Source organism: Somniosus microcephalus, chromosome 17 (genome assembly GCF_052327205.1).
Source record: "Somniosus microcephalus isolate GS21.2 chromosome 17, FLI_Smic_1.0, whole genome shotgun sequence".
NCBI lineage: Eukaryota > Metazoa > Chordata > Chondrichthyes > Squaliformes > Somniosidae > Somniosus > Somniosus microcephalus.
Window position 1 is genome coordinate 70847165 of NC_141003.1, and position 24974 is coordinate 70872138.

The window sequence follows — 24974 nt, forward strand, 5'->3', positions numbered from 1 at the left end:
GCTAATATATTATCCCCAATCCAGTGAGCCTTAGACAAGTGGTAAAGTACAATCGGGGATAACTCGAGAGAAAATAACCAAAACCCTAAATTTAACATATTAATAAAATTTGTTGTGTTATAAAATTGATTTGAAAGCAATATCCATCAATTCTAATTGCTATTTTCTTTAAACCATAATCTGGGAAGCTGCAGTGCAAACCAAGTACATTTATAGCATGCTGTCACCTACCCAAAATATACTATATAATTATAATACAGGAAGCAAAAGGAGCTGCCAAGGTGCAATGTCATAAGCCGCACTTCTCCAAAACACAGCAACAAATGGTTCAAAAATGTTTAGTAGAGCAACAGAATCCAGAAGTAAACTATTTAAATATACAACTTGAAAGATGGCTGTGCCTTTTTAAAACATTGATCTGCCTTGATGTTCCCCACAGACAAAAAAATTTAAGAATTATAAAGTATCATAAATTACTTTGACAATGCAACCCAAAAAATTCTAAGAACTTTTTTCACAGTCCTATTCTGAAGATAATTGTACTTACATCATTGCACTGAAACAGCTTAGTCATCGCAAAGAAGGCTTCAGTGGCTTCTGTTGTTCCAAAATGTTCTCCCTTAAAGAGAAGAGAAAAATAAAAGTAAGTAGGGAGTTCTACCTGCTAACTTGTAGGAATCTAAAGCAAATGTGCTGACAAATCAACTGGGCCTTTTGAAAACCGCAGCTGCATTTTCATTGTGCAGGATGTCACTGAGCGGCTGCAGGACATTCTGAAGGGGGAGGGTGAACAGCCAGAGGTCGTGGTCCATATCGGTACCAACGACATAGGTAAGAAAGAGGGACGAGGTCCTGCAAGCAGAATATAGGGAGCTAGGAAATAAATTAAAAAGCAGGACCTCAAAAGGTAGTAATCTCAGGATTACTCCCAGTGCCACGTGCTAGCGAGAGCAGAAATAGGAGAATAGACCAGATGAATGCGTGGCTGGAGAGATGGCGTAGGAGGGAGGGATTTAAATTCCTGAGGCATTGGGACCGATTCTTGGGAAGGTGGGACCTGTACAAGCTGGGCGGGTTACACTTCGGCAGAAACGGGACCAACATCCTCGCAGGGGGGTTTGCTAGTGCTGTTGGGAAGGATTTAAACTAGTTTGTCAGGGGGCTGGGAACCTAAGTGTGGGCCCAGAACGGAGAGAAACAAAGCTGGAAGTGCAAGTTAGAAAAGTAATCGGCAAAACTTGTAGGGAGCAGAAACAAAGGTCAACAGTAAAGAGGGTCAAAGTGCAGAAAAATATTAAACAGGCCAAGTGGAAGGCACTTTATCTAAATGCACGTAGCATTCGCAACAAGGTGGATGAATTAATGGCACTAATAGAAGTAAATGGGTATGATGTAATTGCCATTACAGAAACTTGGTTGCAGGGTAACCAAAGCTGGGAACTGAATGTTCCAGGGTATTCAACATTTAGGAAGGACAGACAAAAAGGAAAAGGAGGTGGCGTAGCGCTGTTAATAAGGGATGAGATCGGTACGGTAGAGATAAAAGATCTTGGCTCCGCAGATCATGATGTCAAACTGGAATCAGTTTGGGTGGAGCTAAGAAACAACAAAGGGCGGAAAACATTGGTGGGAGTTGTTTATAGGCCACCAAACAGTAATGGTAATGTAGGGCACAGCATCAGAGATTAGAAGTGCAATACAAGGGCAATATGGTAATCATGGGGGACTTTAATCTACATATTGACTGGGCAAATCAAATGACCACTAATGGTGTGGAGGACGAATTCTTGGAATGCATGGGAGATATGGAGGAACCAACCAGGGAACAGGCTATTCTGGATCTGGTACTGTGTAATGAGAAAGGGCTAATCAATAATCTTGTGGTAAAGGGGTCTTTAGGGACAAGTGACCATAATATGATTGAATTTTACATTAAGTTTGAGAGTGATGTAGTCCAATCTGAAACTAAGGTCTTCAATCTAAACAGAGGAAACTACAAGGGTATGAGGGACAAGTTGGCCATGGTAGATTGGGAGACTACACTAAAAGGTATGAAGGTGGACATACAATGGATAACATTAAAGGAAATAATGAATAATTTGCAACAAACATATATTCCTCTAGGGCATAAAAACCCAAAAGGAAAAGTGATCCAACCATGGCTAACAAAAGAAATTAAAGCTAGTATTAAGTCAAAAGAGGAAGCTTATAAAGTTGCCAGAAAAAGCGGTCAGCCTGAGGATTGGGATCTTTTTAGAAATCAGCAAAGGGGGAGCAAGAAATTGATAAAGAAAGGGGAAAGTAGAATATGAGCACAAACTAGCGAAAAATATAAAAACGGATTGTAAAAGCTTCTATGTGAAAAGGAAAAGACTGGCGAAGGTAAATGTAGGTCCTTTACAGTCAGAGACAGGAGAATTTATAATGGGGAATGAGGAAATGGTGGAGAAATTAAATAAATACTTTGTTTCTGTCTTCACGGAGGAAGACACAAAAAAACTCCCAGAAATACAAGAAAACCAAGGGTGTGACGAGAATGAGGAACTTAAAGAAATTATTAGTAAAAAAACAGTACTAGCAAAATTAATGGGACTAAAAGTCGATAAAATCCCAAGGACCGGATGACCTACATCCTAGGGTTTTGAGAGAGGTGGCCGTTGGAATAGTGGACGCATTGGTTGTCATCTTCCAAAATTCTATAGATTCTGGAACGGTTCCTGCAGAAATGTAACCCCGCTATTTAAGAAAGGAGGGAGAGGGAAAATGGAGAACTACAGACCTGTATTCTCTTGAATTCAGAAGAATGAATGAGAGGGGATCTCATTGAAGTATACAAAATTATTACAGGTCTTGACAGGATGGATGCTGGGAGAATGTTTCCCTTGGCTGGGAAGTATAGAACCAGGGGCTACAGCCTTAAGATAAAGGTTAGCCATTCAGGACTGAGATGAGAAGAAATTTCTTCACAGAGGGTGGTGAATCTTTGGAATTCTCTAACCCAGAGGGCTGTGGAGGCTCAGTCATTGGGTACATTCAAAACAGAAGTCGATAGATTTCAGACTAGTAAGGGCATCAAGGGATATGGCAATAGGGCCGGCGAATGGAGTTGAGGCAGAAGATCAGCCATGATCTTATTGAATGGCGGAGCAGGCTCGAGGGGTCGAGTGGCCTGCTCCTGCTCCTATTTCTTATGTTCTAAGCTACAAAATCATATGCCACCTCATGAAAATCATCCTGTTCTGTTCCCTAATTCGCTCTTCATCGCCTCTTACCAGTGTCCTGGCCAATATTTATCCCTCAACCAACATCACTAAAACAGATTATGTGGTCATTACCTCATTGTGGTTTGAGAGACCTTGCTATGCAAAAATTGGCTGCCCCGTTTCCCTGCTTTTACAAGACTGACTACACTTCAAAAGGCACTTAATTAGCTGTAAAGTGCTTTGGAATGTCCAGAGGTCATGTACATGTATGTATGTTATTTATCTTTCTTTTGTTCTTTCTTAGCATCTATCAACTGTGAATGCTGTGGTTGAAAATTTACAAGATCAGGGATCCCTGCCCACTGTGTGAACTGGGAGAAAGGGGAAAAATGAACAGGTCTGTGAACTAGAAAGGAAGAGGGATTAATAAACAGAACAGCAATCAGAGTTAGCAAGAGTACCAATACATACATAAGATAAATAACATAAATAATGGGGAGGTTTGCTAGTACTGTTGGGGGGGGGGGGGGGGGGGGTTTAAACTAACTTGGCAGGGGGATGGGATACGAAGTGGAGCCATAGTAGGGGGTGATGCACAGCCAAATATAAAGGAAAAAACAAGTCAGCCTGGAAGGCAGAGCAAATATGTAATGGCACAAGGGAGTATGGCAAGGCTGGATGGCATTTATTTTAATGCAAGGAGTCTTGTGAGTAAGGCAGATGAATTGAAGGTGTTGATGGACACATGGGAGTATGATATTGTTGCTATCACAGAGGCATGGTTGAGAGAGGGCCAGTACTGGCAGCGCAATATTCCAGGGTATAGAATCTTCAGGTGAGACGGAGGGGGGTGTAAAAGAGGGGGTGTCGCAATATTAATCAAGGAGTCAATTACTACTGTAAGGAAGGATGATATCTTAGCAGGTTCCTCTAATGAGGCCATATGGGTAGAACTTAAAAACAAAAAGGGGGCAAGCACTTTGCTGGGAGTGTACTATAGGCCCCAAACAGTCAGGGGGAGATAGAGGAACAGATATGTAGGCAAATCTCAGAAGTGTAGAAATAATAGGGTAATAATAGTAGGGGATTTCAACTTCCCCAATATTAACTGGGATAGTCAGAGTGTGAAAGGCTTAGAGGGTGCGGAATTCTTAAAGTGCATCCAGGAGAGCTTTTTGAGCCAGCATGTAGAAAGTCCTACAAGAGAGGGGGCGGTACTGGACCTAATTCTAGGGAATGTACCTGGGCAAGTGGTAGAAGTGTCAGTCGGAGAGCATTTTGGTGACAGTGACCATAATTTGGTGAGATTTAAGGTAGTCATGGAAAAGGACAAAGATGTACCGGAAATAAAGGTTCTAAATTGGGGGAAGGCCGATTTTAATATGATAAGGCAGGATGTGGCCAAAGTGGACTGGGATCAGATACTTGTAGGAAAATCCACATCAGAGCAGTGGGAGTCTTTCAGAAAGGAAATAGAGAGAGTACAACGCCAACATGTTCCTTTAAAAGGTCAAGGGTGGGACCAACAAGCCCTGGGAACCCTGGATGTCAAGGGATATACAAGAATGGATTAGGAAAAAAAGGGAGGCTTTTGGCAAATACAAAGGACTAAAAACAGTGGAAGCCCTAGAGGAGTATAGAAAGTGCAGGGGGGGGTACTTAAAAAAGAAATTAGGAGAGTGAAGAGGGGGCATGAAAAAACACTGGCGGGCAAAATAAAGGAAAATTCCAAGGTGTTTTATAAGTATATTAAGGGCAAGAGGATAATCAGGGAAAGAGTAGGGCCCATTAGGGACCAAAGTGGCAATGTGTGTATAGAGCCAGAAGATGTAGGTGAGGTTTTAAATGAATATTTTGCATCTGTGTTCACTATGGAGAAGGACGATGTAGGCATAGAAATCAGGCAGGGGGCTTGTGATATACTTGAACAAATTAGTATTGAGAGCGAGGAGGTACTAGCGGTTTTAGCGGGCTTAAAAGTGGATAAATCCCCAGGCCGCTGTGCGAGGCAAGGGAGGAGATTGCAGGGGCACTGACACAAATTTTCAGAACCTCTCTGGCCACAGGGGAGGTGCCAGAGGACTGAAGGACAGCTAACGTAGTACCATTATTCAAGAAGGGTAGTAGGGATAAACCAGGGAATTACAGGCCAGTGAGCCCAACATCAGTGGTAGGGAAATTACTGGAAACAATTCTGAGGGACAGAATTAGTCTCCAATTGGAGAGGCAAGGATTAATCAAGGATAGTCAGCATGGCTTTGTCAGGGGGAGATCATGTCTAACCAATTTGATGGAATTTTTCAAGGGAGTGACTAGGTGCGTGGATGAGGGTAGTGCAGTTGATGTAGTCTACATGGACTTCAGTAAGGCTTTTGACAAAGTTCCGCATGGGAGACTGGTCAAGAAGGTAAGAGCCCATGGGATCCAGGGCAATTTGGCACATTGGATCCAAAATTGGCTTAGTGGCAAGAGGCAGAGAGTGATGGTCGAAGGTTGTTTTTGTGACTGGAAGCCTGTGTCCAGTGGTGTACCGCAGGGATCGGTGGCTGGGTCCTTTGCAGTTTGTAGTGTACATTAATGATTTAGATATGAATGTAGGAGGAATGATCAGTAAGTTCGCAGATGACACGAAAATTGGTGGAGTGGTAAATAGTGAAGAGGGAAGCCTCAGGCTACAGGACGATATAGATGGGTTGGTTAGATGGGCAGAACAGTGGCAAATGGAATTTAACCCTGAAAAGTGTGAGGTGATGCATTTTGGGAGGACTAACAAGGCAAGGGAATGCACAATGAATGGTAGGACCCTAGGAAGGACAGAGGATCAGAGGGACCTTGGTGTACATAGATCCCTGAAGGCAGCAGGAAAGGTAGATAAGGTGGTTAAAAAGGCATATGGGATACTTGCCTTCATTAGCCGAGGCATAGAATATAAGAGCAGGGAGGTCATGATGGAGCTGTACAAAACGCTAGTTAGGACACAGCTGGAATACTGTGTGCAGTTCTGGTCGCCACACTATAGGAAGGATGTAATTGCATTGGAGAGGGTGCAGAGGAGATTCACCAGGATGTTACCTGGGCTGGAGCGCTTCAGCTATGAAGAGAGACTGGACAGGCTGGGGTTGTTTTCCTTAGAGCAGAGAAGGCTGAGGGGGGACCTGATTGAGGTGTACAAAATTATGAGAGGCATAGCTAGGGTAGATAGAAAGGAACTTTTCCCCTTAGTAGAGGGGTCAATAACCAGGGGGCAAAGTTTCAAGATAAGGGGCAAGAGGTTTAGAGGGGATTTGAGGAAAAACTTTTTCACCCAGAGGGTGGTCGGAATCTGGAACTCACTGCCTGAAAGGGTGGTAGAGGCAGGAAACCTCACAACATTCAAGAAGCATTTAGATGAGCACTTGAAACGCCATAGTATACAAGGCTACGGACCAAGTGCTGGAAAATGGGTTTAGAATAGACAGGGCTTGATGGCCGGCGCGGACACGATGTGCCGAAGGGCCACTTTCTGTGCTGTATAACTCTTATCCATAACAGCCCGCAATTTCTCTGCAAATAACGAGGGAAAGTCCCTGCAATTTTCACCACTATCTCCCTCAATTTTGAAGTAGCACTAGCCAATAGTAAATCTAATGCTCTATTTTATGAATCCCAGGCTCTTTGCAACTGCAGTCTGCTAGTTTGTATCAAGTTTTCATTAAGGGGTAGGACAGCAGCTTGCCAGCCCCAATTTACAATTTAAAAAATTGACAATATTTGCTTAAGATATGACTTGACAATAGAGGGCATCGCAAGATATATTTTGCGCTCCATAGCATCAAGGTAGCTGGATTCCATATACCAGACCTGTGGAGAAAAGAAAAGGGAGGAGAAAAGAAGAAAAGGGAAGAGAAAAAAATGACCCTCACTGGAAAAATTTACTAAGCCCAGTCTGGAACTGTAATTAGCTTTTTGATGAGACCCTGGTAGTACCATGCCAATGACAAGAATTATTCTGGAGAGTTTGGCCTTAATTACACCAACAGGGATGTGATGCAGAAGAACTTGGGTGTTGCAGTTCAACAATCCAGTCACACCTTTTTGAGCAAAGTCCAACTCAAATATTAAGCTGGCTAAGCATACCAATTTCATTGCAGGTGCTTGCATTGTTTTAGAGAGGACACCAATTTTCTGGCAAGCAAGATTTTGGTTAGCAATGGGTCAAATTGATTTTTTTTTTGTATTGGGAGGGAGAAAGTTGAAATAAATCGGATTTACTTGTTCAAGTTTATTCATGCAAATATATATTTGATTGAAATAAAATAAAACAATTCCAGGGTAGCTCACTCCCAACACTGAAAATGTCCATAGCCCAATGGTGGCTCCGCCACAATATACTACAAATTATCAAAATGCAGGAGGTGTAACAAGATATATCCATTAATGAAGCGGTTTTAAAAATATATCATTTTACTTTGGACAAATTCAAATCTTCCATGTGCAGTGAACCTTTAGCCCACGAATGATCCATGGTATGAAATGTAATAAGTAATGGCCTATTATCAAAATGTAATTGCCAATCAATAATATATAAGGAGGGAGAGATGTTCAAGCTGTTTGCAAATCATCCTACTGTCCCAACACAAAACACACAAATCAGCTACCTATCAATAAGAAACCACTGCACCTTTTAAGAGAAAATTAGAGAAATATTTGAAGCAGAGCACGATCCAGGCCTGCAGAAAAGGGCAGGGCAAGATTAGGTTTGGATTGCTCTAGCAAAGAGCCAGCACAAACACAATCGGCCAAGTGATCTCCTTTGGCGCTGTAAAGTTTTATGGTTCCATGTTGCAATAGTTGTTTCTCAACATTTAAAAGGACTATATTATTTTGTGAAACTTATCACAAGATAAAGAAAGGGAAATGCTCATCAATCTCCCCTGTTGAAGAGTGGGAAAGAGGTGTGATTAGAAATCATTTAAATGATGTAGAAAATCATACACAAATACAATTGACACTAAAATCAGTTATTGTTAAAATGCTTTTCTTCCAACTCCCAAGGCTCACATTCAGAAAAATGTAAAAAAATACTGTAATACATCAGATCCTTTTGCAAAGCTGTCTTTGTGAGGTATATAGAAAACCCATAACCAGAGATATATTATGCACAGGTTTTATCATTTGTGCTAATGGAATAGCTACAAGCAACTGAAATATTAAGATATCAGACAGCATTATATTAAGTGGTAATCTTCCACTAAACATCAACACATAAGATACATAGCTACATAGAAGATAGGAGCAGGAGTAGGCCATTCGAGCCTGCTCCGCCATTCAATGAGATCATGGCTGATCATCCAAATTCAGTACCCGGTCCCTGCCTTCTCCCCATATCCCTTGATCCCTTTAGCCTTAAGAAATATATCCAACTCTTTCTTGAATATACTTAATGAACTGGCCTCCACCGCCCTCTGTGGCAGAGAATTCCACAGGTTCACCACTCTCTGGGTGAAGAAATTCCTCCTCATTTCAGTCCTAAATGGCTTACCCCTTATCCTTAGACTATGACCCCTGGTTCTGGACTCCCCGGCCATCAGAAACATCCTTCCTGCATCTAGTCTGTCCAGGCCTGACAGAATTTTATAGGTTTTGATGAGATCCCCTCTCAATCTTCTAAACTCCAGTGAGTATAAGCCCAATCGACACAATCTCTCCTCATACGTCATTCCTGCCATCCCAGGTATCAGCCTGGTGAATCTTCACTGCACTCCTTCCATGGCAAGAACGTCCTTCCTCAGGTAAGGCGACCAAAACTGCACACAGTACTCAAGGTGTGGTCTCACCAAGGCCCTGTACAACTGCAGCAAGACATCCTTGTTCTTGTACTCGAACCCTCTTGCTATGAAGGCCAACATACCATTTGCCTTCTTAACCGCCTGCTGCACCTGCATGCTTACCTTCAGCGACTGGTGTACAAGAACACCCAGGTCTCTTTGCACTTCCCCTTCTCCCAATCTATTACCATTCAAATAATAATCTGCCTTCCTGTTTTTGCCACCAAAGTGGATAACCTCACATTTATCCACATTATAGTGCATTTGCCATGTTTCTGCCCAATCACCCAACCTGTCCAAATCGTGCTGGAGTTTCACGACATCCTCCTCACAGCATATCCTCCCCCCCAGCTTTGTGTCGTCTGCAAATTTGGAGATATTACATCCAATTCCCTCGTCCAGATCATTAATATATATTGTGAACAGCTGGGGTCCTAGGACCGATCCTTGCGGTACCCCACTAGTCACTGCCTGCCACTCAGAAAATGACCCGTTTATTCCAACTCTTTGCTTTCTGTCCGCCAACCAGTTCTCTATCCAAGTCAATACCTTGCCCCCAATCCCATGTGCCTTAATTTTGCACGCTAATCTCTTATGCGGGACCTTATCGAAAGCCTTCTGAAAGTCCAAATACACCACATCCACTGGTTCTCCCTTATCTATTTTACCAGTTACATCCTCAAAAAATTCCAGTAGATTAGTCAAGCATGATTTACCTTTTGTAAATCCATGTTGACTTTGTCCGATCCAGTCACTGCTTTCCAAGTGCTCTGCTATTACATCTTTTATAATGGACTCTAGCATTTTCCCCACTACCGATGTCAAGCTTACCGGTCTATAATTCCCCGCCTTTTCTCTACCACCTTTTTTGAATAGTGGGGTAACATTAGCTACCCGCCAATCCATGGGTACCGTTCCAGAGTCTATCGAGTTCTGGAAGATGACCAGCAATGCATCTACTATTTCTAGGGCCACTTCCTTAAGTACCCTGGGATGTAGATTATCAGGCCCTGGAGATACAAGGTGACTTATAAAAAATGTCTACTGCTGCAAGTTTATTATAAAAAAACTTTTTTTTTTTTTTAAAGGGAATATTTTATTGGAGTTATAAATCAACTTGAGTGCAAGAAGATCTCAGATTAGATGGTGAATTTCAGAATACAGTGCTTCTTACCTGGTTGAGCAAGTACAGGATCTTTGTAAGGATATGTAAGCATCTTCTGGGATTTAGTGGCGTTTCATTGAATATACGTGCCTGTTAACAATAAAAAGGTTTGTTAATACTACATAGCAATCTTGTACTAAAATTATTAAAATAAGCTGATGTCTCTTGATAAAATTCTGTTGCGAATGGTTTTTGTCCTCAACAAGGCACGGGAATGGAATACTTTTTTACTGTTGGCATCCAACATCATAATCGACCATGTCCAGGTCAATTACACTACAAATTGAATATAGAGTCACGTTACCTCAACTCTGCACAAAAATAGGAAAACAATTTCCTCAGAGCTCGACATGTATTGAAATTGTAAGTCTGTTCTTCATAAATGGGTTTACAATTTTACTGCACGACACATAGGACATCTTCCCCAAGTGTGCTTAACCCCATAAGTAGAGTACCCTCACTCACTGCACTGCACTAGACATTTCCATTTCCCAGGCCAAGCTGGGAGATACCAATAGGTGATGGACTGTGGTGAGTTTTATGTTGTGGTCGCACACCCACTAGGATCTGGGCGAGACAGCCCAAACGCTTCAAGTAGGACTTCTAGAGTTGGCACAGAGTTGCAACTTCCCAACAAACTGCAATGGATTAAAATTCAGAAGTGAAGGGATAGTGTATTAATGGTAAATCACAGATATTCAAGCAATCATAGCACATGCATATCAACTACGTATTGACAAAGATTCAAATACGTAAAACATTAAAGAACTGTTCAAAATAGAAATCAAAAACATGGTGCAGCCGGCATGAATTTTGAGTTAACAAAAAGGTGTTGTGTTTAATTAACTCTTATTCTGCAGAGTACTAAGGTATTCTGGAAATATTTTACTTCATACATCTAGTTGTTTAATCTGATTTTCATGGAAACCTTCTGAACCAAAACCAAATAGCCAGCAGCAAAGTCATTAAAGAACACTTGACAACTGCCAACACCGCTTTGGTGCTTTCAAAGTTCATATGCCGTAAATCACATTTCAATAATCCATTTTTTTTTTTTTTTTTAAATGATCTAAAGTCAGAACCTGTAACCCTGAAAATATACCATAACTAGTAAAAGTACCTGAAGCTTTTGTCTGAAATAAAACATTTAACATAAATGGGTTGACAGCTCCACTAAAATAGTGGACAAATTTCAATTGAGCACATTAGGTATTCCTACACTACCATCCCACGGTGTAATTTCAGGGTCAGTTTCTCTATTGTCTAATTGAACCTCTTTGAGCGTCACCAAGCTGTTCCTTCTCACGCTGGACCATGACTCGGAGGTAAAGCTTTTCATGAGTACACAACAACCTTTATGATCTGCTCACATGGGGCTGAAAGTCTGCCACGTGCTTTGTAACACATAGGTTAATATGATTGTATCAAATTCCTCTGTTCACCATTTTAAGATAATTAATCCATTTAAAATAAGTCAGTTAAAATTAAGAGGGGAATTTCATGCAAATGTGTTAACTGGTTACAGATATTGCAGTGGAATTCTAACCCCCTTCAAAACTGTAGACTCAAAATATAATCAGCCAGATGTTACCAAAGTCCTCTGCCATCAGAACAGTCATACTAATTTATTTGAAAAAGTTTAAAATGACATATTTTCACAAACCAAATCAGAAGTATGATGTTTATGCAATATTAAAATTTGCTAATGAGACCAGACAAAGAGTGTTGATTACCTTTGGATGTAGAGGAAAAAACTCTGCACAACATTCTCCTGGAGCTTTAATAAATGTCCAGAATAGGGTAGATTGTACATGATTTGTGGGAAGAGATGGTCCGATGACCCGAGTGGCATTTTGTCACTTCAAGCTTTCTTACGAGGGTTATTGGTTTAACTATATACGGATATACTTTGTGGGACATATAGTCGGAGCTGCAGGGACCATGGAAATGTTTTGCCAAGAATGACAACTATGTAGGATATATGACTAGATAGATGTTCCAGAGGTTTGCTCGATATGTCTTTGAACAAGACGGGGAGGGCTGCTGCATTTGCCAACATAATAGTCACAGCACTTCAAAAGTAATTCATTGTGTGAAGCACTTTGAGACATTTGGACAATGTAAGTAATTCACTTTATGAATGCAAGTAGTTTTTTTCCTAACTTATGAACCATTCATATTACGCATTAATTCAGTTCTAGAACTAACTAATAATTATATCCAATGCTAGCTAAAAGCACCTTTTCTTCACATAACAGCAGTATCTGAACAGCAGCTTTGCTTATTAGAGCCTTCAGCGATCACATGAAACAGCTGTCTAGTATTTGTCTTTCAGTCTATTAACTTTACGTAATGAGAAATAGTTCAGAAACATAGAAGCTTAGAAATTTCTACACAAGTGGAGGCCATTCAGTCTGTGCCACATTGGAGCTATCTACTACCCCCTTTTCCTGTTCTTTACCTGAAACCTTTAATATTTGTATTTAGATGTTCAATGTAAATTGCTCTTAAACGTCACAGTTGACTCAGGTTCAATATCCACTTGTCATAATGCATCTCACAGTCTAATAATGGTTTGCACGTTATTATTTCTTCTTAGCTCACCCTTTATCTTTCTAGTCCTAATCTTAAGTTTATGCTACTTTTCACAGACCAGTGGAAGTAATTGCACAATTATCCCTTCAAACCCTTCCAATGCTTTGAATGTTTCTATTAGCTCTCCCTCCCTGCTACAATGAACAGTTCTAGTTTTTACAACTCTCACTTTGTAACTGTATCCTCTCATCCCTGGTAACTCCCAGATAATCTTCATGCCTCTTTTCCATGCGTCTATTATTTCCATATTCCCAAAGCTACACAGTGTTCCAAATGTAGCTTAGCCAATATCTTCTACAGTTTCATCATGACCTTGGTTTTGCCTTCAATGCACCCATTTATAAAACCCATAAACACTTTTGCCTTTTTATGGTTACTGCAATTCTGCTTTTGAAGGTTTGCAAGACGACGAAAGGTTTTGATAGAATGCATAGAGGAAAATGATTCCCTCTAGCGAGTGGGTCAGTAACTAGAGGTCATAGATTCAAAATCATTGGCAAAAGATCGAGAGGGGAGATGAGGAGAAATGTTTTCACTCAGAGTTGGCAGGGTCTGGGACGCTGTACCTGAAAAGCTGCTGGAAACTGATTCCATAAATCATTTTAAAAAGGGAGTTGGACAGGTATTGGAGAATGAGGAACTTAGAGGGTTAGGGACAAAAAGTGGGGGGTGTGAGACTAAGCACAACTGCTCTTTCAAAGAGCCAGCATAAGCACGATGGGCTAAATGGCCTCCTTTTGTGCTGTAAGTTTCTATAATTCTCTAGTTGGTGTTCCTGTTTCTCCAATCCAGTGATTTTTACTATTGAAGGTATATTTTCTTCTGTTCTTTTTCCCAAAATGTACTACACATTTATCCTCATTGAACTGCATTTTGCAATTCCTGTCCATGTCTTCCTGAAGTCTCAGATTTTTCCTTCCAGTTTTTTATTTACTCCCAATTTGATAGTCATGAAATGTTGATATTGTTCACCCTATGACCTTATCTAAATCCTTTAATGTATATTGAGAACAACCATAGGCCCAACACAGATCTTTGGGGGGGGGGGGGGGCACACCATGAGCTACATCGTGCCAATCTAAATTCAGTTAATTAAATAAATCTGGAATAAAAAGCTAGTATCAGTAATGGTAACCATGAAACTATCGGATTGTCGTAAAAACCCATCTGGTTCATGAATGTTCTTCAGGGAAGGAAATCTGCCGTCCTTTCCTGGTCTGGCCTATATGTGACTCCAGACCCACAGCAATGTGGTTGACTCTTAACTGCCCTCTGAAATGGCCTAGCAAGCTTTGTAAAAAACCGCTACAAAAAACAATAAAACCAGACGGACAACCTGGCATCGATCTCGGCACCAGCTACGGGCATGACAACGGCACACCCAGCCCAGTCGACCCTGCAAAGTCCTCCTCACCAACATCTGGGGACCTGTGCCAAAATTGGGAGAGCTGTCCCACAGACTAGTCAAGCAACAGCCTGACATAGTCATACTCACAGAATCATACCTTTCAGCCAATGTCCCAAACTCCTCCATCACCATCCCTGGGTATGTCCTGTCCCACCGGCAGGACAGACCCACCAGGGGTGGTGGCACAGTGGTATACAGTCGGGAAGGAGTGACCCTGGGAGTTCTCAACATTGACTCCGGACCCCATGAAGTCTCATGGCTTCAGGTCAAGCATGGGCAAGGAAACCTCCTGCTGATTTCCACCTACTGCCCTCTCTCAGCTGATGAATCAGTACTCCTCCATGTTGAACACCACTTGGAAGAAGCACCGGGAGTAGCAAGGGCACAGAATGTACTCTGGGTGGGGGACTTCAATGTCCATCACCAAGAGTGGCTCGGTAGCACCACTACTGACCGAGCTGGCCGAGTCCTGAAGGACATAGCTGCCAGTCTGGGCCTGAGACTGAGGTGATGAGAGAACCAACACGAGGGGAAAAACCTACTTGACCTTGTCCTCACCAATCTACATGTCGCAGATGCATCTGCCCATGACCGCATTGGTAGCAGTGACCACCGCACAGTCATTGTGGAGACGAAGTCCCGTCTTCACACTGAGGACACTCTCCATCGTGTTGTGTGGCACTACCAATGTGCTAAATGGATAGATTCAGAACAGATCTAGCAGCTCAAAACTGGGAATCCATGAGGCGCTGTAGGCCATCAACAGCAGCAGAATTGTATTCCACCACATCCTGTAAACTCATGGCCCAGCATATCCCTCACTCTACCATTACCATCAAGCCAGGGGACCAACCCTGATTCAATAAGGAGGGTAGAAGAGCTTGCCAGGAGCAGCACCAGACGTACCTATAAATGAGGTGCCAACCTGGGAAAGCTGCAACACAGGGCTACATGCATGCTAAAAAGTGGAAGCAGCATGCTATAGACAGAGCTAAGCGATCCCACAATCAACGAATCAGATCAAAGCTCTGCAGTCCTGCCACATCCAGTCTTGAATGGTGGTGGACTATTAAACAACTAACGAGAGGAGGAGGCTCCATGAATATCCCCATCCTCAATGATGGTGGAGCCCAGCACGTGAGTGCAAAAGACAAAGCTGAAGCGTTTGCAACCATCTTCAGCCGGAAGTGCCGAGTGGATGATCCATATTGGCCTACTCCCGAAGTCCCCACCATCACAGGAGCCAGTCTTCAGCCAATTCGATTCACTCCACGCGATATCAAGAAACGGCTGAGCACACTGGATACAGCAAAGGCTGTGAGCCCCGACAACACCCTGGCTGTCGTGCTGAAGACTTGTGCTCCAGAACAAGCCGCGCCTCTAGTCAAGCTGTTCCAGTACAGCTATAACACTGGGTTCCGCCAGGACCACTCGGCTCCAGACCTCATTACAGCCTTGGTCCAAACATGGACAAAAGAGCGAAATTACAGAGGTGAGGTGAGGAGAGAGTGACTGCCCTTGACATCAAGGCAGCATTTGACCGAGTGTGGCATGAAGGAGCCCGAGTAAAACTGAAGTCAATGGGAATCGGGCAAAACTCTCCACTGGCTAGTCATACCTAGCACAAAGGTTGTGGTGATTGGAGGCCAATCATCCCAGCCCCAGGAGTTCCTCAGGGCAGTGTCCTCGGCCCAACCATCTTCAGCTGCTTCATCAATGACCTTCCCTCCATCATAATGACAAAAGGGGGGATGTTCACTGATGACTGCAGTGTTCAGTGCCAGTCGCAACTCCTCAGATAATGAAGCAGTCCGTGCCCGCATGCAGCGTGACCTGGATGACATTCAGACTTGGGCTGATAAGTGGCAGGTGACATTCACGCCACACAAGTGCCAGGCAATGACTATCTCCAACAAGCGAGAGTCTAACCATCAACCCTTGACATTAAACGGCACTACCATCGCCGAATCCCCCACCATCAACATCCTGGGGAGTCACCATTGACCAGAAACTTAACTGGAATAGCCACATAAATACTGTGGCAACAAGAGCAGGTCAGAGGCTGGGTATTCTGCGGCGAGAGTCTCACCTCCTGACTCCCCAATGCCTTTCCACCATCTACAAGGCACAAGTCAGGAGTGTGATGGAATACTCTCCAGTTGCCTGGATGAGTGCAGCTCCAACAACACTCAAGAAGCTCGGCACCATCCAGGACAAAGCAGCCCGCTTGATTGGCACCCCATCCACCACCTTAAACATTCACTCCCTCCACCACCAGCGTACCGTGGCTGCAGTGTGTACCATCGACTAGATGCACTGCAGCAACTCACCAAGGCTTCTTCGGCAGCACCTCCCAAACCCACGACCTCTTCCACCTAGAAGAACAAGGGCAGCAGGTACATGGGAACACCACCACCTCCAAGCTCCCCTCCAAGTTACACATCATCCTGACTTAGAAGTATATCGCCGATCCTTCATCGTCACTGGGTCAAAATCCTGGAACTCCCTCCCTAACAGCACTGTGGGTGTACCTTCATCACACGGACTGCAGTGGTTCAAGAAGGCAGCTCACCACCACCTTCTCAAGGGCAACTAGGGATGGGCGATAAATGCTGGCCTTGCCAGCGACGCCCACATCCCATGAACGAATAAAACAAATCTAAGAGATAGCCATTTACTCCTACTCTCTGCTTTGTATCCCTCAGCCATCTGTCTAACCATGCTGCCACTTTACCTGTAATACATGCAGCTTTATCTTCACAAATTTCTCAATCACCTTATCAAAATATGGAGGGAGAGGTGCACTTTTTTTGGCTGTGGTTTTTAATGAAGTCATGAACAGTCCCATAATGTTTACAATCACATTAATCCATTTTGAGAATGAAATAAACAAAGCGGTTATTGAAGACTTGCCTCTTGTAGAACTGCACTCTTCTCCAGTTGTTGATAAGGATTGGACCCACTTCCTAAAAGGAATACAAGGAATGAGGATGAATATGATGCATAGACAGTCATTTGTGATTAGTCTGGCAAAAAAAAGATAAGGGACCACATGGAAGGTCAAAGCTCAGATGATTGGGCCACATAGGACCTGAATGAAAAAGCGATACCAGATATCTTCAGCAGCTAGCAAAACATTTTGGTAGCTAAGGCCAACAATGATGACTAATTTCAGCAGAAAATAATTATTGGAGGATAAGTCCAAAGCTTTGAAGTCATCAAAACAGTTTGCTGGTTGAAGCACAGACTGACCTTTTGCTGAGAACACTATGAATAGCATTTGCTGTACTGAAAGTACCATTTTGCAAACATTTACCAATCTACAAAACAACTGGGACATCAAAAAACCTCTCAAAATTCTCCTCAAAGAGACAAGCTGACAAATTAATTCAACAAAGCAGCGATGAGAAAGTAAATTACAAGTACTGTAATTGAAAGTCTTGTGTGTATATTTTAACATTTCCAAATCTCTTGCTTGGCCGACAAGGTAAAGGCATCGTCTGGTGTACTACAAAACTATACAGGCTCCCCTCACCCAAAGGGGTCGCAGATTCAATCCCAAGCTGTGCTTTTAACTGATCTCAGCCAGATTAGCCATTTAGGCACAATTGGGAGGGGAAAATCAAACAAGATTTCTGTTTTTGATTGCGGTCTGATGATGCCTGCTAAAGGGTGTAAATACTGACATGGTTGAGAACAGAATCAGGCTTGGCTTTTGATGTCCTCCACAGTTAAATCACCAGCCAACACTTACTCTTCATTCTTTATAGAAATATACAGACAACATAGAAACAGGCCATTTTGCTCAACCAGTTTGTGCCTGCATTTAGTCTTCACACGAGCAAATAATCCTAATCACATTTACCCACAAGCAAGCAATTACGCTTAGAGAGCAGAGGTTTGTAGTGTTGACTGTCCATGACTACACTGTATGGTTTAATTCTAAGCATCAAAGAATTCTACTGGATCGTTACTGATTTATCGGCAGGCTAACTGAGGACATCTCCGTGGCCACCTCCAATCCGGAGGAGGTTGGTGTCCCTTCCTGATTGTGATTGCAAACTTCGGTGCCTGGTTTATGGGAACTTTGTCTGAGACAGGCGACATAACCAAAGAGTGTCTGGCGGCATTGAAGAACTATGACTTCAGTGCTCTCAAATTCTCGTTGTTACACCTGTATTGCAGGCATAAGCCATACCATCTCATTCTCAGCAGTCCCCTCTTACAGATAAAAATCCCAACGGAAGTACCAATCTCTCAGACCTGCGCCCTTACGATACTTTTGTAGGGATCTGAAAACATTTACTCACCTAACTACTTGATGAGATACCAGAGAGCTGATGGTACCTGTGGAATTACAGCTTAGCAAAAGGTAGCTCCTTTACAAAAGAGAGCAAGAGAGTGGGGTTGGAGGATGTTGTCATCCTACTGAAATAGTTACCTACAATGTGGACATTTAGTGCATTACTATTCCTCAGCAGCCAACCCCATCCTTAGTTGTCCTGAGAAGCTGGTGGTGGGACCTTCCCCTTGAACCACTGCAGTCCTTGTGCTGATGGAATTCTCACAATGATGTTAGATTATGAATTCCAGGATCGTGGTTGTCGGCTAGATGCTGCATCTCCTGCGCTTTCTCCACCTACCTTCTGTTCTTTAGGTCGCAAGTTTTTTGTTGGACCTCAGCCTTCAGGCATCTGTAGAACTGCTTTCTTGCACTCGCATTGTGTTGCCGTTTCCAGATCAGGAATGCCTTGCGCTTGCGGCTTATTAGCTCCTGAATCTCCTGGTTGTTCTCGTCGAACCAGTCTTGGCGTTTCCTGATCGAATGACCGAGCGTCTCTTCACAGGTGCCGATTATGGAGGCCTTGAGACCAGGCACTGTGGACACTGTGTCTCTGCATCACTAGGAGTAGTCAGGTTGGTTGTGAGGCGCAGGCTGAATAGGGCTTTCTTAGCGGGGTTGGAGTGCTCCAGCGTTGATTTTCTTGCAGCATTGTTCCTGTTGCCGCTGCTGTTTTGGGGCTACATTGATGGAGATGACAGAACAGATTAGGCGGCGGTCTGTCCAGCAGTCGTCAGCTCCTGTCATGGTGCAGGTGATGCGGTCGTCCTTGCGGTCCCTCAACTCCATCCCGCAGCATGCTACCCGCCACCACCTCAGCACAACCCCAGCCCAGCAAGCGATTGAAAAGGCCATCCGACAACTGAAGAACAAGGCCTCAGGAGCAGATGGAATCCCTGCCGAGAAACTAAAGCATGGCAGAAAAGCACTACTGGCGCGAATTCATGAATGAATTTCTCTTATCTGGAAGGAGGAGAGATGCCAGGGGACCTCAGAGACGCCGTAAACGTGACCAACTTCAAGAAAGGTGACAAGTCCGATTGCGGTAATTACAGAGGAGTTTTCCTGCTGTCTGCCACAGGGAAAGTCATCACAAGAATCCTCCTCAGTCGCCTTCTCCCAGTGGCTGAAGAGCTCCTCCCAGAGTCACAATGCGGATTCCGCCCTCTAAGGGGCATAATGGACATGATCTTCACCGCGCGTCAATTACAAGAGAAATGCAGGGAACAGCACCATCTGCTGTACATGACCTTTGACCTCACAAAGGCCTTCGACACTGTCAACTGTCAGGGATTATGGAGTGTCCTCCTCAAATTCGGCTGCCCTCAAAAGCTTGTCACCATCCTCCGCCTGCTTCACACAACATGCAAGCCGTGATCCTGACCAACGGTTCCACCACAGACCCAATTCACGTACGGACCGGGGTCAAGTAAGGCTGGGTCATCGCACTAACGCTCTTCTTGATCTTCCTTGCTGCAATGCTCCACCTCACCCTCAGTAAGCTCCCCGCTGGAGTGGAGCTAACTTACAGAACAAACGGGAAACTGTTCAACCCTCGTCACCTCCAGTCCAGATCCAAGGTCGTTCCATCCTCTGTCGTCGAATTACAGTATGCAGACAACACTTGCATCTGCGCTCACTCGAAGGTCGAACTCCAAACCATCGTCAACACCTTCACCGAAGTTTCCGAGAGCATGGGCCTTACACAAAACATCCATAAGACAAAGTTCCTCCACCAACCTGCCCCTGCCACACAGTACTGCCCCCCGATTATCAAAATCCATGACAAGGAATTAGACAACGTGGACCACATTCCATACCTCGGGAGCCTACTGTCAACAAGGGCAGACGTCAATGACGAAGTCCAACACTGCCTTCAGTGTGCCAGTACAGCCTTCGATCGCCTGAGGAAGAGTGTTTGAAGGCCAGGACCTCAAACCCAGCACCAAGCTCATGGTCTACAGAGCAGCAGTGATACCTGCCCTGCTGTATGCCTCAGAGACATGGACCATGTACAGCAGGCACCTCAAAGCACTAGAGAGGTACCACCAACGCTGTCTCCACAAGATCCTACAAATCCATTGGCAGGATAGGCGCACCAACGCCAGTGTCCTCGCTCAGGCCAACATCCCCAGCATCGAACCTTTGACCACGCTCGATCAACTCCGATGGACGGGTCACATCATCTGCATGCCCGATACGAGACTCCCAAAACAAGCGCTCTACTCTGAGCTCCGACACGGCAAGAAAGCCCCAGGTGGGCAGAGGAAACGCTTCAAGGACACCCTCAAAGCCTCCTTGAAAAAGTGCAATATCCCCACTGACACCTGGGAATCCCTGGCCCAAGACCGCACAAAGTGGAGGAGAAGCATCCGGGAAGGCGCTGAACTCGAGTCTCTTCGCCGGGAGCTAGCGGAAGCCAAGCACAAACAGCAGAAGGCGCGCACATCAACCCAAGCACCCCACCCACCCGCCCCTTCAACCACCGTCTGCCCCACCTGTGACAGAGACTGTAGGTCCCGCATTGGACTGCTCAGTCACCTGCGAACTCATTTTTAATGTGGAAGCAAGTCATCCTCAGTTCCGAGGGACTGCCTAAGAAGAAGAGAAGATTGACCGGTCAACAGTGAAAGAATAGTAATATATTCCCATGTCACGACAGTGCATTACTTGGAGTGGAACGCGGAGATGATGGGCATACCCATGATCTTGCTGCTCGTCCTTCTTGGCAGTAGAGGTCATGGGCTGAGAAGTACTGTTTAAGCAAGGTTGGCAAGAAAAAAGGCTTGGAGACTTCCAAGTGCATAAAGGGATACTGCTGGCCCAACAATGCAGTCTAACAGCAGAGCACTAGTAAGCTTCTCACTGATTTTCCAGCTAACCCACATCAACAATAGCAACTTGCATTTATATAGCACCTTTATAGTAAAAACATCCCAAGGCGCTCCACAGGAACGTTATCAGACAAAATTTGACACCAAACCACCTAAAGAAATATTAGGACAGGTGACCAAAAGTTTAGTCAGAGGTTTTGAGAGAGAGAGAGAGAGGGGTAGAGGTAGAGGTGGCAAGGTTTAGGGAGGAAATTCCAGAGCTTATGGCCTAGACAGCTGAAGGCAGAGCCACCAATGGTGGAGCGATGAAAATCAGAGAAACGCAAGTGGCTAGAATTGGAGGAGTGCAGAGATCTCGGAGGGTTGTAGGGCTGGAAGAGGTTACAGGGATAGAGAAGGCCAAGGCCCTGTAGTAATTTGAAAATAAGGATGAGAATTTTAAAATCAAGGCGTTGCTCAACCGGGAGCCAATGTAGGTCAGCGACACAGGGCTGATGGGTGAACAGGACTTGGTGCGAGTTAGGATACGGAAAGCAGAGCTTTGGAGGAGTTCAAGTTTACGGAGAGTGAAAGGTGTGAGGGCAGCCAGGAGAACATTGGAATAGTCGAGTCTGGATGTAACAAAGGCCTGGATGAGGGTTTCAGCAGCAGGTGAGCTGAGGCAGGGGTGGAGACGGGCAATATTAGAGGTGGAAGTAGGCAGACTTGGAGATGGAGGGGTCAAATAAGACTCCCAGGTTGCAAACCGTCCAGTTCAACCTCAGACAGTGGCCAGTGAGGGGGGGTGGAGTCGGTGGCAAGGGAAAAGGGTTTGTGGCGGTTACCAAAGACACGGCTTCAGGCTTCCCAATATTTAATTGGAGGAAGTTTCTGCTCGGATGTCGGACAAGCAGCTTGACAAATCAGAGGCAATGGAGGGATCGAGAGAGGTGGTGAGGTTGAGCTGGGTGTCATCAGCGTACAAGCGGAATCTGATGCGTTTTCAGTTGATGTCGCTGAGGGGCAGCATGCAGATGAGAAATAGGGGGTGGTGGAAGGGGCACAGAGAGATATTTTGGGGACTCCAGAGGTAACGGTGCGGGAGCGGGAGTCATAGAGTCATAGAGTAATACAGCACGGATAGAGGCCCTTCGGCCCATCGTGTCCATGCCGGCCATCAAGCCCTGTCTAATCTAATCCCATATTCCAGCATTTGGCCCGTAGCCTTGTATGCTATGGCATTTCAAATGCTCATCCAAATGCTTCTTAAATGTTGTGAGGGTTTCTGCCTCCACAACCCTTTCAGGCAGTGAGTTCCAGACTCCAACCACCCTCTGGGTGAAAAAGTTCTTTCTCAAATCCCCTCTAAACCTCCCGCCCTTTACCTTGAATCTATGCCCCCTAGTTATTGACCCCTCTACTAAGGGGAAAAGCTCCTCAGCATCCATCCTATCTATGCCCCTCACAATTTTGTACACCTCACAGAGTCAGAAGCATGCTAGAGTACTGCTTTGTTGGGTTATCTGGTGGTTAGAATCCCAGTCCCCGATCTGCCTCGCCAAGTTCCACTAATGAGCTAGGCTGGCTGGTCAACTACCAGTACCCACCTAGCTCAAAAACCAGGTAACAAGAGTCTGTCTGCCACAGAGGACTCGGTCAGTTCCAAATCTGCCATCACATTGTGTGGCCATTGACCCCAGTTACCACCCTCTCCCCACAGATGACTGAGCAGTTTGTTGTACATTACACACACAAATCCCTTGTTACAATAAACAGACATCCTGCACTGAGATGTTTTAAGGTTTAATGGCTGGTGTTTACATGCTATGCCTTATCTCACAGGCCTCGGCACAATAAGCCAACGCCTGCCCAAGGGTAAATGTTGTAACTGTTCCCACCGGGACCCGACCCCTCTCCCCGTCCCCTAAGCGGGGTCGGTAGCCGCAGCAAGGCCCAGGGCACGGGGAGCTGCAGGGCCTGCCGCCTCAGTCGGACCGGGCGGCGCTGCCCCCGGAAAGCGCCAGGCCTCCGCCGCTCCCAATCTTTCCGGTGAATGATTTGATTCAAAGGCTGCCAATAATTCCGCGTGGAAAGCGCTGCCACTGACCCGACTCCTCGTCCTTTTTGTCGAATTTCTTAATCATTTTCACACAGCCTGGAAGTTCACTGAACGCTGCAAATCCAAGGCCCGTCACCAGGGAGACGGCAGTTAACCGCGCCCCCTCACGCTGATTGACAGCGCCGGGACACGCCCCCAATGCTGGCTGGCCTATCACAAAGAGCGCTGGGAGCCCCGCCCCTCAGAGTGACTGACAGCTCAATGCACACAAATCCCGCCCCTCAGAGTGATTGACAGCTCAATGCCCACAAATCCCACCCCTCAGAGTGACTGACAGTTCAATGCACACAAATCCCACCCCTCAGAGTGATTGACAGCTCAATGCACACAATGGGCACAGAATGTACTCTGGGTGGGGGACTTCAATGTCCATCACTAAGAGTGGCTCGGTAGCACCACTACTGACCGAGCTGGCCGAGTCCTGAAGGACATAGCTGCCAGTCTGGGCCTGCGACAGGTGGTGAGAGAACCAACACCAGGGAAAAACCTACTTGACCTCGTCCTCACCAAAATACATGTCGCAGATGCATCTGTCCATAACAGCATTGGTAACAGTGACCACCGCACAGTCATTGTGGAGACGAAGTCCCGTCTTCACACTGAGGACACCCTCCATCGTGTTGTGTGGCACTACCACTGTGCTAAATGGGATATATTCAGAACAGATCTAGCAGCTTAAAACTGGGCATCCATGAGGTGCTGTGGGCCATCAGCAGCAGCAGAATTGTATTCCACCACAATCTGTAACCTCATGGACCAGCATATCCCTCACTCTACCATTACCACCAAGCGAGGGGACCAACCCTGATTCAATAAGGAAGGTGAAAGAGCATTCCGGGAGCAGCACCAGGCGTACCTAAAAATGAGGTGCCAACCTAAGAAAGCTGCAACACAGGACTACATGCATGCTAAAAAGCGGAAGCAGCATGCTATAGACAGGGCTAAGCGACCCCACAATCAACAGATAAGATCAAAGCTCTGCAGTCCTACCACATCCAGTCGTGAATGGTGGTGGACCATTAAACAACTAACGGGAGGAGGCGGCTCCATGAATATCCCCATCCTCAATGATGGTGGAGCCCAGCACGTGAGTGCAAAAGACAAGGCTGAAGCGTTTGCAACCAACTTCAGCCAGAAGTGCCGAGTGGATGATCCATATCCAGCGGCAGCAGTGGGGCTATAAAAGGCCCCAGAGACCAGGTAAGGCCTCAGTGCATCGGCGGGAATTTCAGCGGCAGCAGCGGGGCTATAAAAGGCCCCAGAGACCAGGTAAGGCCTCAGTGCGTCGGCGGGAATTTCAGCGGCAGCAGCGGGGCTATAAAAGGCCCAGAGACCAGGTAAGGCCACCAATCTCCAGTCTGGGAACTCGGAGGGAAGGAGAGAGGTAAAAAGTAATCCAAGTGTGACGTCACCAGAAAGCAGGTAAGTGATTGGTTGGTAAGTATTTCTCCCTTTTTAAGCTTAAATCTCTTTGGTTTATAGTTTCTAAGGTGTGATATTCACCATCTAGAATTGGGGCAGA

At 45.1% G+C, this 24974-nt stretch overlaps 1 protein-coding gene across 1 annotated transcript in view; it reads right to left on the reverse strand.

Moving 5' to 3' along the window:
* The window catches only part of copg2 (COPI coat complex subunit gamma 2), a 65309-nt gene extending 41739 nt beyond the window's left edge, over positions 1-23570 (reverse strand). The window contains exons 1-4 of the mRNA XM_086010663.1: positions 23441-23570; positions 17092-17144; positions 10185-10265; positions 548-619 (exon numbers count right to left, since the gene is read on the reverse strand). Coding sequence (XP_085866789.1) covers positions 548-619; positions 10185-10265; positions 17092-17144; positions 23441-23477 — 243 coding nt within the window. The 5' untranslated portion in view covers positions 23478-23570. The remainder of the gene's footprint in view (positions 1-547; positions 620-10184; positions 10266-17091; positions 17145-23440) is intronic.
* Positions 23571-24974: the final 1404 nt, after the last annotated feature.